The 19152-nt window shown below is 34.9% G+C and overlaps 1 protein-coding gene across 1 annotated transcript in view; it reads left to right on the forward strand.

Annotated features, from left to right (window-relative positions):
* Nucleotides 1–19152, forward strand: part of CUL5 (cullin 5) — a 104034-nt gene that overhangs the window by 67515 nt on the left and 17367 nt on the right. The window contains exons 8-11 of the mRNA XM_007447212.1: nucleotides 4427–4520; nucleotides 5916–6046; nucleotides 6297–6404; nucleotides 9311–9375. Of these exons, the coding sequence (XP_007447274.1) occupies nucleotides 4427–4520; nucleotides 5916–6046; nucleotides 6297–6404; nucleotides 9311–9375 (398 nt within the window). The remainder of the gene's footprint in view (nucleotides 1–4426; nucleotides 4521–5915; nucleotides 6047–6296; nucleotides 6405–9310; nucleotides 9376–19152) is intronic.

Below are 19152 nucleotides of genomic sequence, written 5' to 3' on the forward strand. Positions count from 1 at the left end.
CTCCCGTTGCGGAGCACAGGCTCCGGACGCACAGGCTCAGCGGCCATGGCTCACGGGCCCAGCCGCTCCGCGGCATGTGGGATCTTCCCGGACCGGGGCACGAACCCGTGTCCCCTGCATCGGCAGGCGGACTCTCAACCACTGTGCCACCAGGGAAGCCCTTCTCTTTATTTTTTAAAGAAATATTTGTTATGAAACTTTTCAAATATTTTCAGAAGTAGAGAAAATAGTATAATGAACCCCACCCTCCAAACCTAGCCAGCAGATTCAACAATGATCATTTTGTCATACTTGCTTGGTTGATCCTTTTTTTCTTTTCTTTCCTTTTTTCCCTTTCCTTCTTTTCTTTCTTTATTTTTTTAAAATTAACAAAATTTTTTTTTTTTGGCCGAGCTGTGCAGCTTGCAGGATCTTAGTTCCCTGATTAGGGATTGAACCCGGGCCCTGGCAGTGAAAATGTCAAGTCCTAACCACTGGACTGCCAGGGAATTCCATCTTTTCTTTCTTTTCTCTCTTTCTTCCTTTCCTCTAGCATTTAAAGAAGTTATGATGTACATTTTTACTCTAAACACTTCTATATTATAACATTATTTTTAATGCCTGTATATATTTCATCATATATATGTACTATAATATACCTAACTACTTCTCTAATGATGGGAATTTTCATTATTATTTGTTATTATTATGGTTTTTTTAAGTAAATAGTACTTCCTGGAATGTATTTACATGCTTATATCTTATATCCTGATATATTTTTAAAATCTTTATGCATACATCTTTCTTACATGTGGCATTCTATTAGAATGGAATTTCCTGGAAATGAGATTGCTGAAGCAAAGGGTATGCACCTTTTACAGATTGCTATATAAGACGAAACTGATTTTCAGAAATGTTGTTGTAATTCTGATTCCCATTAACAATATACCTGCTATCTTTGCTGATCTGGGTTTTTTCGGTCTATTAATTTTGCCAATTTCCCAGTATCATAGATTTTAAAAGATATTTTAATGTGCATTTAAAAATTACTAGGGGACTTCCCTGGCAGTCCAGTGGTTAAGACTCTGCGCTTCCAATGCACGGGGCACGGGTTTGATCGCTGGTTGGGGCACTAAGATTCCACATGCTGCATGGTGCAGCCCAAAAAAAAAAAAAAATGCTAATGAGGCTGGGTATCTTTATTTTTTTAGGATTGACATTAATTGTTTAATTCAAGGGAATATCCATCTGCTAGTTCCTATCATTAAGAACATTGGATTTTCCACTACATTATTCTTATTATGGACCATTTGTATTTCTTCTTTTGTGAGTTGAGGCTACTCTTTCATTATTTTACTTCTTTATTCAAAAAACCGTAGTATCTTGATTTCCTATCTCTGGTTTTCAAGGCCCTTCATGATTTGGCCATAACTTATTTTTCTAACTTAATACTGTCCAGTAAGAGTCATTCTACCCAATAAGGAATATTTTCTTATTCATATACCTCATTCTATTCGTTTTTTTCTTGGATTCATTCTTTTTAAGTAATGTTTTACTTTTCTTTTCTGCCTATTCAAATCCTTCAGAATTCTTAAAGCCCATCTTGCAAGTCTCCCCAAATACTCTAGCCTTCATCCATTTCCTTTTATTTGAATTCCCACTGTACCAATTGTTTCTACAACTTGATTTAGTAGCAAATTATAGGCTACTTTGTTGTGTTATTTATCAAGCACCAAATGTGTTGAGTCCATGAATATATAGCTGGATGGAACACAGTCTCTGTCCTTGTGAAGTTTATTTATAGTGTAGTAATAATGTGTTTATTTCCATCTCTTTGCTTTATTGGTGAAATTGAACTTTTCATATACCTCTGTTATGTATGAAGTATGCACACATTTTAGATACATTATAGTTACATATCCCAAACTGGATTGTAAGAGCATTGAGTGTATAAACCATGTTTTATCTTCTCTATTCCTTGCAACACTTAACTCATTTCTGAGCACATAGCCATTATTAAGTATATACTTGCTCTCTTAATGTAGTATCAAAAGTTGTAGGCTTGGGATCACATACCTGGCCTCATATTACAGCTCAAGACCTTATGAACTAATTGTGTAACATTTGTAAGTTACTTAGCCTCTGTAAGCTTGTTTCCTCATATGTTAAATATCTGCTTCATAAGGTTTTCATGAGTTAAATGACACATGGGTTAATCAGATAATGTATGTAAAGCATTTACAGAGTAGGTGCTTATTAAAAGATATTTGTTATTATAATAACTTGTTTAACCTTTCAAGCTAGAAAGTGTTTCAGTAAGCTTTATATCCCTAACTCCTTTCATCTAAGCAGTTACCAAATTCTGCTCAGTTTACTTCAACTATCTTGTCAATTGAGCCTCTCATTTATGTTGTGTTATGTTATGTTATGTTATTTTTTTGGTCGCACCACGTGGCTTGCAGGATCTTGGTTCTCTGACCAGGGATTGAACCGAGACCCATGTCAGTGAGAGCCCAAGTCCTAACCACTGGACAACTAGCCTCCCTACTCTCTCCTTTAAATCCTCATTGTAACCCACAATAAGAAATACATTTTTTATTGTGACTTAGTATATGCTTTGTTTATTTGCTCATATCTGAAACAATGTTATGAAATAATATTTGTTGTTTTTATATGTGATGCACTCTGATTTTTTTTGTTTGTTCTGTTCTATATTTTTAAAAAAAACAAGCTGGCCACAGCCATTAAAACATTTCACAACAGTTTGAAACACATGACACATGATTTTTGGAGTCTGCAAAATTTGGACTACTCCTGAACTAGATTATGTACAAGTGTAAATTTTCAGTGAAACAGAAAACAGAGATTATTTTAGAAAACAGAAAATAGAGCTTATTTTAGAAAACAGAGCTTAATCTGATTGCACTTTGTTTCTTCTTCATTAGTTGTATATAGTTAGATTTACGTATTCTCTGTCGAAGGTGGGAGTGTTCCATTGTGCATATTCCAGGGCTGCTATAGAATGAGATTACTCAGTAATTGGGGCAGAGCTTCCCACCTTGGCAGTAATTTCTCAACCACTTCATATGTATGTTGTTCTTCTTAGGACAGAAATTGACATACATGGACTTTAAAGTCATTAGTATAATTCTAATGGAGGGATCTGAAAAAAATCCTTTTATTGTGGAAATTTTTTTAACATTTTAAAAAGTGGAAACAGCGATATAATGAATCTCCATTACATATATTTAACTTCAGTAATATAACAACATTATGTCAGTTCCAAGAGGAATTTTTAGCAAAGAACTTTTAAGGCACACACAATTCCCTTCCTTAATACAGACAGATGATCTGTTTTTCAGAAGAGAGATATCAGCCTTAGTGTACCTTGTGTTAGTAATCACAACCTGTTCATTTTGATACCTGCAAGAAGAGTAAATACATGACACGAAGGAGCAGTGATGGAGTGGAGCCAGCCAAAACATTAGACCCTGACCATCTTACTTGCAGTCTTTCAACAGCCATGTTTGCCAGTCTCCCTACCACCACTCAGTACCACCTACCTTGCTGACGTTAGACTGACCTTTTAAAAATGACTTGGTGGGGGAATAGAAGCTCATTGCATTTATCTTCTGTTTAAAACCTTCTCTACCTATAGAGTAAAATCCCAAACCATAGACTTTCATTCATAATCTGGCTCCAGTCTACCTTTCTAGCTTTCTCTCCCACTCTCTTCAAATTCAGCTTTTTTTTCTTAGAATACCCAATCCATTTTAAGATTTGTACTTTTCAATATCCAATTTAGATTTCATCTTGTGGATGAGACCTTTTTAACTACCCAGAAAAAAATAGTAGTTCCTTTGTTTGTTTCTGTTTGTGTGTGTGTGTGTGTTTTGCCACTTAACTGAGTTGTATTTATTAAAGTTTGCTTCCCTCCCCACCCTCCAGATCACCCTCCAGAAGACAGTGATCTTCTCCAAAGCAGAGGTTATAGCTTATTCTTCTTTGTATCCTAACACTTCTTTGGTGCTCACAGCAATGAAACTATGTGTTGAATGGATGTTCATACTTCTAGCATTTTAGAGTCTAATTCCAACACAGGTTCTCTCCAGATGAGAGTTCATTAAAGTTTAGTTTTTCAGTCTGTTTTGTAGATTAAAAAGGTTTTTTTCCTCCCCTTGTTGGGGACTTTCATTAAAATTTCTAAAGAGAACCTAAGTTCTATAGCCTTTTCCTTAGGAGGAAGTATGCTTTGGTAAACTAAAATAGAGTATCCATCTTCAACAATCCTCTAGTAAAGGTAAGTAAAATCTACTTTCATTATTCTTAGTTTTTTGCTGTTGTTGAACATTGTGGTTTTGTGGGACTATGAAGCAAAATGGAGTGGAATAGATCTGTGCCTTATTGTTGCTTATAACAGCCTTGACCAATTTTTGATGTATTTCAGCTCATGGAATGCTGTGTAAATGCCCTGGTGACATCCTTTAAAGAGACTATCTTAGCAGAGTGCCAAGGCATGATCAAGAGAAATGAAACTGAAAGTAGGTAAAACATCACATAAAGTTCTCATACTCTTTTAAGAGGATATCTTTGAAGCACATCACTTTTAATAAATTGCTGTTAGGTCATTCTTTTATACATAGGTGTTTTTGTTATCGCAAACTGCGTAAAGAAAATGATAAAAATATTTAGCATAGTTAGAAACACTGTAAAGAAAATCTTCTTTATAAACTTATATTTTAAGCATTTCTCCCCCTTAGGTATCAGTATGTTTGTGTGCGCTCACGTGCGAATTTCAATTTGTTCTCAAAAGTAGGACGCTACGTTTAAAGGCTAATTTAAATGGTAAACGTATGGTATAGGATAGAATTAGGTATTTTGACTTTTGTGTGGAACCTTGTGGCAAATATTTTTCAAAAGCAGTAAAACATTCTATGTTGGTAATCTTCATCCCTCTCCCCCGAAATATCTTATAATTTAAGATTTCTGAATTGTATTTTTTATTACTTACATGTTATTCTTTTATTACTTAAATATGATAAAGTTCTGTTTTGGGAGGTAGCAAGTACATTAATACCAAAAAGCATACAGTAAAAATTACCCATATACTTACTACTCAGAGACAACCACTTTTGACATTTTGATGTATTACTCTCTAGATTTCATTGCATAAAATTGCAAGGTCCTATTTAATCTCTAGTTGTCTTTCAAGTACGTTTTTCAGTTCACTTAAGTGTTACACTCTTCAGAAGTATTTTGGAGTAAAAACAAGTTTATCATTTGGCATAAGTGAAATATTTGAATTTCTGTATGCCAGACTAGGTAGAGTTATGTCTGATCAAGGTGGACTCCCTTCAGAAGGATTTATTTAGTGGTAACCATTCTGTGAGGTAAGATTATTGTGAAGGTCAGTTAAATGGGATAATAGGAGAAAGTGCTTTTTGCAAACCGAAAAATTCTTTATGAATACAGTTTTATATTACCTTGTTACTCTGAACAATCTGAGGACATTATTTTACCCCTTAGTGATGTGACTGTGTATTGTATATTTAACATTGCATCTACTTTATGAAATGTAACTAATTTTCTGTGTAAACTTTTGTATTTCTTAGAATAAATATATTCCATTGCATTGAAGGTCAAATGACTCACCTTTTAAGAGGAGTTGGGTTTTGCAGTGTGTGATCACTTTAATTAGAGTTTCTTTTAAAAATAATTTTTGTCAGACTGATATGGTAGATCAGGAAGTTATAGTACTTAACGATAACAAGTCCTAAACTAATTGCACCCACAGAATACTATTAAAGCTATCAACTTCCAGCTAATATTTCCCCACACTCTTATTATCATAGGCATTCTAGATCCATGATACAAATCAAAGAGAAAGTCTGTTCTGATGGATGAAATGATTACATGGGTGTGTTCTGTCGTTTCAGAATTACATTTGATGTTTTCATTAATGGACAAAGTTCCTAATGGGATAGAGCCAATGTTGAAAGACTTAGAGGAACATATCATCAGTGCAGGCCTGGCAGATATGGTAGCAGCTGCTGAAACTATTACTACTGTAAGTTCTCCTCAATGACAATGATAGATATATATCAAAGTTATTTTGTAAATGCAGGGTAAGGTATTTAAAATCGGGTATTTTAAATTGATGGCAAAACAGTAATGTTGGAACACCTTTCTTAATAAGAAAAAAATATTTCAGAAAAGTTACCAAATTTTAAAGCTATAGTGTGTTATGAAAATTATGTTTATATTTTCTCATTTTTTGTTTTTTTTTTTAAACTCAGTATATAACATTTTATTTTTAGGACTCTGAGAAATATGTTGAGCAGTTACTTACACTGTTTAATAGATTTAGTAGACTTGTCAAAGAAGCTTTTCAAGATGATCCACGATTTCTTACTGCAAGAGACAAGGTATATATTCCTGTATGTTAACACTTGTCATAATTTAATTTTAATAAGAAACTTGCATCATTATGCTATTAAATTGCAAACTAAAAAACCTAGCAACTCTGATTTTTCATCAGTGGAGGGCAACCATATTTTATTTGGTTTCTTATATGCTTTTGTAAGCATTGGGTATGCTTGTGAACCAGAATTTAGCTAGAAAGTTGCTTTCTTAATTTTTCAAGAATGCTTCCCTGTTTTTGAATATTATTGATTATTGAATTCTTATTCATTCTTCCTTTAAGACTCAGCTCAAAGTATACTTCTCCTGGAATTTCCTTGATACTCTGCCTCCCCCCACATCCTATCCCAAGCAGAATTGATTTCTCTGTCCTGTTTCCTTTCATAGGGCTCTTGTGAGAGTTGTATCACATTTATTCTTGCTTTCCATACCTTCTTTCCCATCATTATAGTCTAGGATAATGATAATGAAACAGTATTATCCTTAGAGTCATTATCTTTTTATTTTTATTATTTTAAAATAAATTTATTTATTTTATTATATTATTTATTTATTTAATTTTGGCTGCGTTGGGTCTTCATTGCTGCACGTGGGCTTTCTCTAGTTGCAGTGAGCGGGGTCTACTCTTTGTTGTGGTGCACTGGCTTCTCCTTGAGGTGGCTTCTCTTGTTGCGGAGCATGGGCTCTAGGCGTGCGGGCTTCAGTAGTTGTGGCGCGAGGGCTCAGTAGTTGTGGCTCACGGGCTATAGAGCACAGGCTCAGTAGTTGTGGTGCACTGGTTTAGTTGCTCCGCGGCATGTGAGATCTTCCCGGAGCAGGGCTTGAACCCGTGTTCCCTGCATTGGCAGGCAGATTCTTAACCACTGCACCACCAGGGAAGCCCCGTATCTTTTTAAATATCATAAACCTATCACTAGAATTACCATTAGTTTTTCCCCCTCTTCAACTACCTTTCCTTACTTCCCAAGTGGAATTATTTTCTAGACTCTAAAAACACAGTCAACTTTCTCCAGTAGCATTTTTAAAAAATTACTGTCTACCTTTAGATAAATATTTGGGTAGAAAGAAAGGTAGATAGGTAGGTACATAGGTAGATAAAGTAGGAGAAGGGTTAAGGGAGTATGGCGGTAATGAGGTCATTTGAAATATTAAATTGAATGGCCTGCAAAGGGCTTTATATGAGGTGACATTCAAATCAAGATTGAAGTTGATTAAGGAATATGTCATGTGGCTCTCTGAGGGAATAATACTCTAGCCTGAGGGGAGAGCAAATGCAAAGCCTCTAAGGCAGGATTATACCTGTCATGTTGCAGAACCAGAGAAGAAAGAGATTGTGGCCAGAGTGGATTGAGTGAGGGGGAGAATAGTAGAAAATCAGAGATAAGTAGTCAGAGATAACAGGAGGCCAGATCATGTAAGACTGAGCCATGGTAAGGAGTTTCATTTGTACTCTGAGTAGGATAGAAAGTCATAGAAAGATCTTGAACCAAATGACAGGATCTGACTTACATTTTATCAGGATCACCTGCCTGCTGCAAAAAGAATAGACTGAAGGGGGCAAGAGAGGAAGCAAGGAAATGGGTTAAGAATCTATTTAAGTAATTCAGTTAAGTAATGATGGAAGCTCTGCCCAGAACGATAGTAGGTGAAGGTAGTCAAAAGTGGTTGGATTTTGATTATATTGTAAAAATAGGCTATATAGGACTTGCTAATGGAATCAGATGTGGAATGTGATAGAAAGAGATCAGTGAAGGATGACACTCAGATTTTTGTTCTGATCAATTAGAAGTATATGCTTGCTGAGGTGAGGGAAGATGAAGACTTTGGGAGAAGCAGGTTTTGGGGAGATGGTTGAAGAGAGATTAGGAACTCAGTTCTGGACAAGTTAACTTTGAAATGCTTATTAAACATCCATATGGCAACATCAAATCTGGAGCTTTAGAGAGGGGACGGGCCTGCAAAATAAATCTGGGAGCTTCAGCATATAGATGGTTTTTAAAGCACCGACAGTGGCTATGATCTCCAAAGTAAGAGTGAAGATAGCAAAGAGAAGAGATCCAAGGACTGGTCTGGGGCATTTTAAAGTTAGTTATCATAACGTTAAGGAACCAGCCATCTTTCCTGAGGAGAGAGGCGAAATGAGTGGAATGACCAGGAGAGTGCTGTGCTAGAAAACAAGTGGAAAAAGCACTTTCCAGGAGGAGGGCAGGATCTGCTGTTTTAAAATGCTGCTGATAGGTCAGATAAGATGGGGATTAACCATTGTCTTCAGCAACATGGAGGTTGTGAGTGACTTTGACAAGAATCATTAGTTGGAGTGTGTGAAAGCCTGTTTAGAACAGTTTCAGATAAGAATGGTAGTAGAGAAATTAGCGACAGTGAGTTAGATAATTCTTCTAGGAGTTTAACTTAAAGAGAGAGAGAGAAATATGGGGCAGTAGCTGAAGGTGGACAAAGCCAAGAGAGAATTTTTAAGATTTAAAGAATAATATGTATGCATATTGAGGCTGTAGAAATAATGGAGGGGGGAAAATTGATGATACAGGAGAAAAAGGAGGGAATTCTGATTACTTCGGTTTTCTCAGTGAATTAGGAAGCCACATCATCAGCTGAGAGTATGCATGGGAGAGGAAATACTGGAGGTTTGAAGAGAAAGGAGGTGGTATGAAAATGTTTTCTAGGAGAGACAAGAGAAAATGTTATGGTTGTCAGGCAGCATTAATACCTCACTTGAGAATAATGATAATCATAACATGAGAAAGAGCATGTTGAAATCATTGTCTTGAAAAATTCTGTCAGGCCAGATACATCATTAAAAATAAAAACTAATTTGTATTTTATGTGTTTTTAGAATTATAATTATTTTAAGTATTAAAAATAATGTTCGTATCTTATTTTATATTATTTGCAGGCATATAAAGCAGTTGTTAATGATGCTACCATATTTAAACTTGAATTACCTTTGAAGCAGAAAGGGTAAGTCTTTTAAATCATATGTTTAAAATTCTTACATTAAAATTCTTAAATTTTTGGGAGTGTATTATATGTTATTGGATATGCAAAGTGCCCTGTTTCCCTAATCCTATCAGGTTTGTTTTTCATTTTTTTAACTTTTATGATTTTTGCTGCCTTTGATTATTAAAAATTCTGTCTTGATTTTAAATTTTATATTATCTCCTCTTATGACCAAAGAATGTTGACCTTATTTTTTTAAGTAAAAAGTTTCGTTCTTAATCTTTTTGAATCTCTTCTTGATTTTCCCTCCTCGTTATTCACCAGTTATTTTATAACCTACAAAAGCATAGAATATGACTCTATTCACCATAATGATTTTAAGGGAAATCAATTTTAATGTAAATTTTTATGTTTTTTTTAGTTGATCTCTCATTGGTGAGATCTCGTCTCAAGTAAGATAGATTTATTTGTGCTACTATTAGAGAAAATCTGAAAATGAAGTTAATGAAATATTAATTAATCTGAGCTAGTTATAATATCTTCAGAGTTGTACTAAGTAGTGTTAAAGGTTAATTGGAAAAACTTCTTTCTTAATCTTAAATAAATTTTATACGCAATGCTAAAATATTCAAAAATAGCATTTCTCAAGAAGGAAAAGTAATTGTTCAGGGCTTTGTTGTTTTTTTTTTTTAATCATTTTCATTTTGTATTTTTTTGAACCGTGTAAGTTATTTGAGTGCTGTCACAGTGGAAGACACCTGGGTCATACAGTTTTATTGGCATTGTTTAGAAAGGCATTTATTGTGTTCTCTTTATAAATATGAAACATATAACACTACATCTTGGAGATCTCTTCATATGAATACATAAAGGTCTTACTTATTCTCCACTACTCCCAGCATTTTTTAATGAAAATTTTCAAACTGAAGAGTAAAGTCACTCTATTGCTTTATTTATATGTATATGTATATTTATATGTATATTTATTTAAATGTATCTCCCTATACATCCATCAGTCAACTTTTAAATGCATTTCAAAAGAAGTTGCAAGCATCAGTAAACTTTGCTCCCTGAACACTTTAGCATGCAGTCATTAATTGAATTTTGTGTTTGTTTTGAGATAAAATTTACCTACAGTCATATCCATAAATCTTAGGTGTATAATTTTGTCAGATTTGACAAATGCCTACATCCCTATTAAGATACACAATATCTTCATCATCCTTGAGAATTACCTCATGTCCATTCCCAATCAGTCCCACCTCCTTCCAGAAGGCAACTATTGTTCTGATTATTTCAACATAGGTTAGTTTTGCCTGATCTAGGACTACATATAAATGGAATTCATACAATATGTACTTTTTGTGTATAGCTTTTTTCAACTCAGCATAGTGTTTTTAAGATTTATCCATGTTTTTTGTATCACAGTGGTTTGCTTTCCAAAGTGGTTGTACTGTTTTACACTCCCACCAGCAAAGTATAAGAATACCACTTAATCCACGTTCTTGCCAGTGTTTAGTGTTGTCATTTTAATTTTAGTCATTCTGGATGTATGTAGTATTATCTCAGTATAGTTTTGATTCCCATTTCCCTCATGTCTATTGATATTGAACACTTTTTTGGTATTTTTGGTACTCTTATTTTCTTTAAAAAGTGTTCAGATTTTTTGCCTGTTTTGTTTCTATTGCGTTGTTCCTTTTTATTAATGAGCTGTGAGTTCTTATATATTCTGTATGTAGGTCCTTTGTAAGATATATGCTTTTCTTTTGTGGATTTTGCTTTCTGTGTTTTGTCTAGGAAACCTCTGACACTAGGACAAGAAGATAACCTTCTGTTTTCTTCTAGAAGCTTTATAATTTTTAGCTTTCATATTTACATTTAAGAGCCACCTTAAATTGATATTTGCATATAGTGTAAGTTAGGGATTAAATTTCATTTTTTTCTTTTCTGTATGGATAGCAAGTGGTTTCATCACCATTTGTTGGAAATATTTCCCATTCCCTACTGGGTTGCTTTAGTGTCTTATGTGAAAAATCAAGTGACTTAAAAATATGTATGTTTTTCTGGACTTTCTATTCTATTCCATTGAATTAAATGGGTATCCTTTGGCCATTACAAACAGCCATGATTAATATAGTTCTGCAGTAAGTCTTTAAGTCAGCTGGTATAACTTTGTTCTTTTTTTTCCTTGAGTGCTTTTGATATTCTGGTATTTTGCTAGTATATAAAAATATGGTTGATTTTTGTATATTGATCTTACTTCCTGTTACCTTGTTAAAGTTATTAGTTCTAGTAGTTATTTTTTAGATTTCTTAAGATTTTCTATGTTAAAAATCATATAATATTTGAATAAGGCAGCTTTATTTCTTCCTTTCTCATCTTTATACCAGTTATTTCTTTTTCTGGATTGATGCACTGGCTAGGATCATAAGTACAGTATTGAACAGAAGTAGTGAGAGTGGGCATCCTTGCCTTTTTTGGCAAGCTTAGGGGAAAAGCCTTAATATTTTGTCATTAAGTACAAAGTTAGGTGAGGGTTTTTCATAGATGCCTTTAATTGGGTTTTTTTTATTCCTAATTTTCTGAAAGTTTGATAATGAATGGGTGTTGACATATTAAATGCTTTTTCTGTGTTAAAATGACCAGAAGGTTTTTCTTCCTTATTCTTTTGATGTGGTGAAATACACTGATTTAGGGGAGGGGAGTGGGGAGATAGAAGAGAGATTTATTTAAAGGAATTGGCTTATGTAATTGTGGGGGCTAGCAAATCCAAAGTTTGTAAGGCAGGCTAGCAGTCTGGAAATTCTTGGGCAGGAATTATTATACATCTTTGGGCAGAATTTCTTCTCAGAAAGAAACCTAAGGGAAACCTCAGTTCTGCTTTTTAATTTTTATTTTGTATTGACATATAGTTGATTTACAATGTTGTGTTAGTTTCAGGTGTACATCAAAGTGATTAAGTTATACATATACATATATCCATTCTTTTTCAGACTTTTTTCCCATTTAGGTTATTACAGAATATTGAGTAGAGTTCCCTGTGCTATAGAGTGGGTCCTGTTGATTTTATATTTTAATTTTTATTTTATATTGACGTATAGTTGATTTACAATGTTGTGTTAGTTTCAGGTGTACATCAAAGTGATTAAGTTATACATATACATATATCCATTCTTTTTCAGACTTTTTTCCCATTTAGGTTATTACAGAATATTGAGTAGAGTTCCCTGTGCTATAGAGTGGGTCCTGTTGATTTTATATATATACATATATATATATATATATATATATACCATATATATATGGTAGTGTGTATATGTTAATCCTAAACACCTGATTTATTCCCCCCCACACACACATTTCCCCTTTCATAACCATAAGTTTGTTTTTGAAGTCTGTGAGTCTCTTTGTTTTATAAATAAGTTTGATTAATTTTTTTTAGATTTCACATATAAGTGATATCATATATTTGTCTGACTTACTTCACTTAATATGATAATTTCTAGGTCCATCCATGTTGCTGCAAATGGCATTATTTCATTCTTTTTTATGGTTGAGTAATATTCCATTGTATATATGTACCACATCTTCTTTATCCATTCCTCTTTTGATGGACATTTAGGTTTCTTCCATGTCCTAGCTATTGTAAATAGTGCTGCAATGAACATTGGGGTGCATGTACCTTTTCAAATTATGGTTCTCTCTGGACATATGCCCAGGAGTGGGATTGCTGGGTCATGTGGTAGCTCTATTTTTAGTTTTTCAAGGAACCTCCATACTGTTCTCCATAGTGGTTGTATCAATTTACATTCCCACCAACAGTGCAAGAGGGTTCCCTTTTCTCCACACCCTCTCCAGTATTTATTGTTTGTAGACTTTTTGATGATGGCCATTCTGCCTGGTGACATTGTATTTTTGATTTGCATTTCTCTAATAATTAGTGATGTTGAGCAATTTTTCGTGTGTTTTTTGGCCATCTGTATGTCTTTTTTGGAGAAATGTCTGTTTAAATCTTCTACCCATTTTTTGATTGGGTTGTTTGTTTTTTTTGATATTGAGCTTCATGAGCTGTTTGTATATTTTAGAGATTAATCCCTTGTCAAGTCACTTCATTTGCAAATATTTTCTCCCATTCTGTGGATTGTCTTTTCATTTTGTTTATGGTTTCCTTTGCTATGTAAAAGTTTTTTAAGTTTAATTAGGTCCCATTTGTTTATTTTCGTTTTTATTTTCATTACTCTAGAAGGTAGATCCAAAAGAGATATTGCTGCAATTTATGTCAAACAGTGGTCTGCCTGTGTTTTCCTCTAAGAGTTTTATAGTGTCCAGTCTTACATTTAGGTCTTTAATCCATTTGGAGTTTATTTTTGTGTATGGTGTTAGAGAGTGTTCTAATTTCATTTTTTTACATGTAGCTGTCCAGTTTTCCCAGCACCATTTATTGAAGAGACTGTCTTTTCTCCATTGTATATTCTTGCCTCCTTTGTCATAGATTAATTGACCATAGGTGCATGGGTTTATTTCTGGGCTTTCTGTCCTGCTCCATGGATCTATATTTCTGTTTTCGTGCCAGTACCAGACTGTTTTGATGACTTTGGCTTTTTAATATAGTCTGAAGTCAGGGAGCCTGATTCCTTCAATTCCATTTTCATTCTTCAGGATACATTGATTTTTTTAAGAAAACATTTAACCAAGGTTGAATTCTTGGCTAAATTCTACTTGGTCTTGCTGTATTATTTTTTTTATATATTCCTGGATTTAATTTGCCAGTGTTTTGTTAAATATTTTTTGTCTATATTTGTGGATTTACCATTTTCTTTCTGGCCTTTGTGCCTTGTACAATTTTCATTTTTTTGATATTTGTCCTTTTCTGGTTTCAGGATTATGCTGGCCTCAAAAATTACTGAGAGTTATTCCCTCCTTTTGTATGTTTTAAAAGAATTAGTTTAATTGACATTACTTCTTCCTTAAACGTTTGGTAGAATTCATTAGTAAAACCCTTTGGGTCGGGAGTTTTCTCTGTGGGCAGGTACTGATCACAAGTTCGATTTCTTTAATAGACACAGGCTTTTCAAAATTTTTAATTTAATCTAGTTGTAGTTTTGGTGAAGTGGTGCTTTACAAGGAATCTTTTCTTCTCAGTTGTCGAAATAACGTACATATAGTTGTAAGTTTATTATCCTTTTCTCTTTGGAAATACATTAAAACTTTTTTTTCTGGAACCATTTGAGAGTAAGTTGCTCATTATTCCAAGTACACTAGTGTATATTTTCTACAAATATAATCACAATACAACTATCAAAGTCAGAAAATTGTCTTTGATGCATAATAACCATCTACTCCTCAGATCCCTTTAAATTTATTGACCATGTTGTATTTTTTATAGCAGAAGGATCCATTGCAGAATCATGTGTTGCATTTAGTTCTTATATTCCTTTTTCTTTGGTGTGGAACTATCTCTCTTTTGACTCTCATTATCTTGACATTTTGAAGATTACAGTCCAATTATTTTGTAGGATGTCCTTTAGTGTGAGTTAATCTGATGTTTTTTTATGATTAGATTCAGGTTTGCATCTTTGGCAGAAGTGAAAGTTTATTATTCTCATTGAATCTTGTTTTTGGCTGCGCCACATGGCTTGCTGGATCCTAGTTCTCCGACCAGGGATTGAACCTGGGCCCTCAGCAGTGAAAGCATGGAGTTATAACCCCTGGACCACCAGGGACTTCCGTCATTGCATCTTATCTGAGGGAGGGTGCATGATTTTGATTTATCCCAGTACTGATTTAGTTTAGTTTGATTACCTGATTAAGTTGGTGTATGCCAGACTTCTCCACTCATTCTTTTTCTTTTTGTAATTAAGTATTTTTTGACAGGTACTTTAAAACTGTAAAGATCCCATCATTGCTCATTAAATTTTCAGTTCGTACATTGATTTATCATCTCAGTATGAACTCATAGTTTACTATTTTTATTCAGTGGGTTATAATTTACTTTTTTTTTTGGTGGGGGTGGTGGGTTGCTGTGCTGCATGGATTACAGGATCTCAGTTCCCTGACCAGGGATTGAACCCGGGCCACAGCAGTGAAAGCACCAAATCTTAACCACTAGACCACCAGGGAACTCCCATAATTTACTTTTATTCTTTGTTTTGACTTTTAGATTATCCTAGATTTCACTAATGGGAGCTGGTTTCTGGGTCCTTTTAAAGTAAATTCTTTCTTTTTGGGATGTGAAGATTTCTGGATTCATCTTGTACTTTCCCTTGCCTAGCCTCAGGGTTAGCCATTTTTTCAAAAAGCTCTAGTTGCTTTTAGTGGACGTTGGTATTTAGTGGACAAAATCTGGTGCTAGGTGTATTCATTGCTGTTGTGGTGTCACTGCTCCTAGAGCCTCTCAGTGGACAAGCTAAAGGTACACATATGCATTTACAACTATAATACCTGGCCTTGTTTCTTTGTGGATGCATTCCTCACCCTGCTGAGGCTCTGACTCCCCAGACTGGGCCACCCCCTACATGAATGCCTTCCTCATCCAACTGGAGCCTTAATGCCTCCCATTGTAGCTTCTCCTTGCCTGGACACCCTCCTTACCTATTTGGTCTCTTCTCTCATACTCCATACATGGCCACTCCTTCATGTCAACACTCCCCTTATCTGTTTGGTCTTTGATGCCTGGATGCTAGGCCTTTCTAGTGGCTCTGACAACTCATGCAAAGTTGCAGCCCTGCAAGGATGGCTCTTTTACTCTGCTTGGGCTTTCATGTCCTTGGTTAAGTTTATTTCTAGGTATGTTTTTCTTTTGGATGTTATTATAAATAAAATTGTTTATATAATTTCCTTTTGGATTGTTCATTGCTGGCGTATGAAAACACAACTGATTCTTGTGTGTTGATCTTGTACCCTGCAACTTTGCTAATAAATTCAGTCATTGGCTCTAGTAGCTTTTCTGTGGATTCTTTAATACTTTATATATAGAAGGTCATGACATCTGTGAATAGAGATACTTTTACTTCTTTCTTTCCAATTAGGATATCTTTATTTTTCTTGCCTAATTGCTCTAATTAGAACTTCTAGCTCTAGATAGAACTTCTAGCACAGTGATGAACAGCAGTGGTGAATGTTGACATCCTTGTCTTATTCCTGATTAGTATGTTAGCTCTAGTTTTTTTCATAACTTTGTTATTCTTAATAGCAGTATGGTGTTATGTCTGGTACATATAGCATAGTTTATTTAATTGATCCTTTATTTCTACACTAAATATTTTCTGATACTTTGCTATTACTAATAATAGTGCTCCAGTGAATAATATTGTACATTTGCCATTTTATATGTTTCTACAGTCTAAATTCCCAGAAGTGGGGATTACTTTCTCTTTATTTTTTTTATTCTAAGGTGACCAGGTCCTGTCTTTAGCTCCAGATTAAGTAGAAAATTTCTGTGGAATAAAATGAGTATTATTAGATGCTTCAGGCAGCAGAACATGAGTGTTGTGGCCGTTGGAGATGGTAGAGGTAATGTTCGAGAAGAATAAAGCTGCTAGTATCATCCAGGTTATTTAGGAGAGTCACTCCTGAGGAGGAATATAGTAGTTCATGGTGAGCCAGTGCTTCCACTGAGAACAATCAGGAAAATCAGGTAAATTTAGGAAATAGTCATTTAATATTATCAAAGAACTACAGAAGGAACTAGAACAAAATATTTGAATGTTATAGAAATGAGAGAGAACCTTCAGAAATTAGCTGATGCTTTGTAGCTGTGTTTCCCTGAAAAAAAGTAACTGAGAATCTAGGTTTCGCTCAGGCTGAGCAGTACTGCTGGGGGACAGTAGAGCTTTTGGTGGTCACATAGGACTAGAATGACAAAACTCAACTAGGCTCTCAAGTGAAAGCCCAGGAGGGACATTCCTTAGATTAAGTGGGTAACCAGAGGTAGACTGATTCTTACCAAAACTACAACCCATCCTTGAACCAAAATAGTTTGATTAGATTAAAGTGATCAGCTTCTGCCATAGCAGAACAAAGGGTGAACACACATTTTTTTTTTTAACATCTTTATTGGAGTATAATTTCTTTACAATGGTATGTGAGTTTCAGCTTCACAACAAAATGAATCAGTTATATATATACATATGTTCCCATATCTCTTCCCGCTTGCGTCTCCCTCCCTCCCACCCTCCCTATCCCACCCCTCCAGGCGGTCACAAAGCACCGAGCTGATCTCCCTGTGCTATGTGGCTGCTTCCCACTAGCTATCTACCTTACTTTTGGTAATGTATATATGTCCATACCTCTCTCTTGCTTTGTCACAGTTTACCCTTCCCCCTCCCCATATCCTCAAGTCCATTCTCTAGTAAGTCTGTGTCTTTATTCCTGTTTTACCCCTAGGTTCTTCATGACTTTTTTTTTCTGAAATTCCATATATATGTGTTAGCATATGTTATTTGTCTCTCTCTTTCTGACTTACTTCACTCTGTATGACAGACTCTAGGTCTATCCACCTCATTACAAATAGTTCAATTTCGTTTCTTTTTATGGCTGAGTAATATTCCATTGTATATATGTGCCACATCTTCTTTATCCATTCATCCGACGGCGGGCACTTAGGTTGTTTCCATCTCCGGGCTATTGTAAATAGAGCTGCAATGAACATTTTGGTACATGACTCTTTCTGAATTCTGGTTTCCTCAGGGTATATACCTAGTAGTGGGATTGCTGGGTCATATGGTAGTTCTATTTGTAGTTTTTTAAGGAACCTCCATACTGTTCTCCATAGTGGCTGAACCAATTCACATTCCCACCAGCAGTGCAAGAGTGTTCCCTTTTCTCCACACCCTCTCCAGCATTTATTGTTTCTAGATTTTTTGATGATGGCCATTCTGACTGGTGTGAGATGATATCTCATTGTAGTTTTGATTTGCATTTCTCTAATGATTAATGATGTTGAGCATTCTTTCATGTGTTTGTTGGCAGTCTGTATATCTTCTTTGGAGAAATGTCTATTTAGGTCTTCTGCCCATTTTTGGATTGGGTTGTTTATTTTTTTGTTATTGAGCTGCATGAGCTGCCTGTAAATTTTAGAGATTAATCCTTTGTCAGTTGATTCATTTGCAAATATTTTCTCCCATTCTGAGGGCTGTCTTTTGGTCTTGTTTATGGTTTCCTTTGCTGTGCAAAAGCTTTGAAGTTTCATTAGGTCCCATTTGTTTATTTTTGTTTTTATCTCCATTACTCTAGGAGATGGGTCAAGAAGGATCTTGCTGTGATTTATGTCATAGAGTGTTCTGCCTATGTTTTCCTCTAAGAGTTTGATAGTTTCTGGCCTTACATTTAGGTCTTTAATCCATTTTGAGCTTATTTTTGTGTATGGTGTTAGGGAGTGATCTAATCTCATACTTTTACATGTACCTGTCCAGTTTTCCCAGCACCACTTATTGAAGAGGGCAGTCCTTTATCCACTGTACATTCCTGCCTCCTTTATCAAAGATAAGGTGACCATATGTGTGTGGGTTTATCTCTGGGCTTTCTCTCTGTTCCATTGATCTATCTTTCTGTTTTTGAGCCAGTACCATACAGTCTTCATTACTATAGCTTTGTAGAATAGTCTGAAGTCAGGAAGCCTGATTCCTCCAGCTCCGTTTTTTGTCCTCAAGACTGCTTTGGCTATTCGGGGTCTTTTGTGTTTCCATACAAATTGTGAAATTTTTTATTCTAGTTCTGTGAAAAATGCCACTGGTAGTTTGATAGGGATTGCATTGAATCTCTAGGTGTGGAGTGGGTCTCTTGTAGACAGCAAATATA

This window comes from Lipotes vexillifer, unplaced genomic scaffold (genome assembly GCF_000442215.2).
Source record: "Lipotes vexillifer unplaced genomic scaffold, Lipotes_vexillifer_v1.1 scaffold1725, whole genome shotgun sequence".
NCBI lineage: Eukaryota > Metazoa > Chordata > Mammalia > Artiodactyla > Lipotidae > Lipotes > Lipotes vexillifer.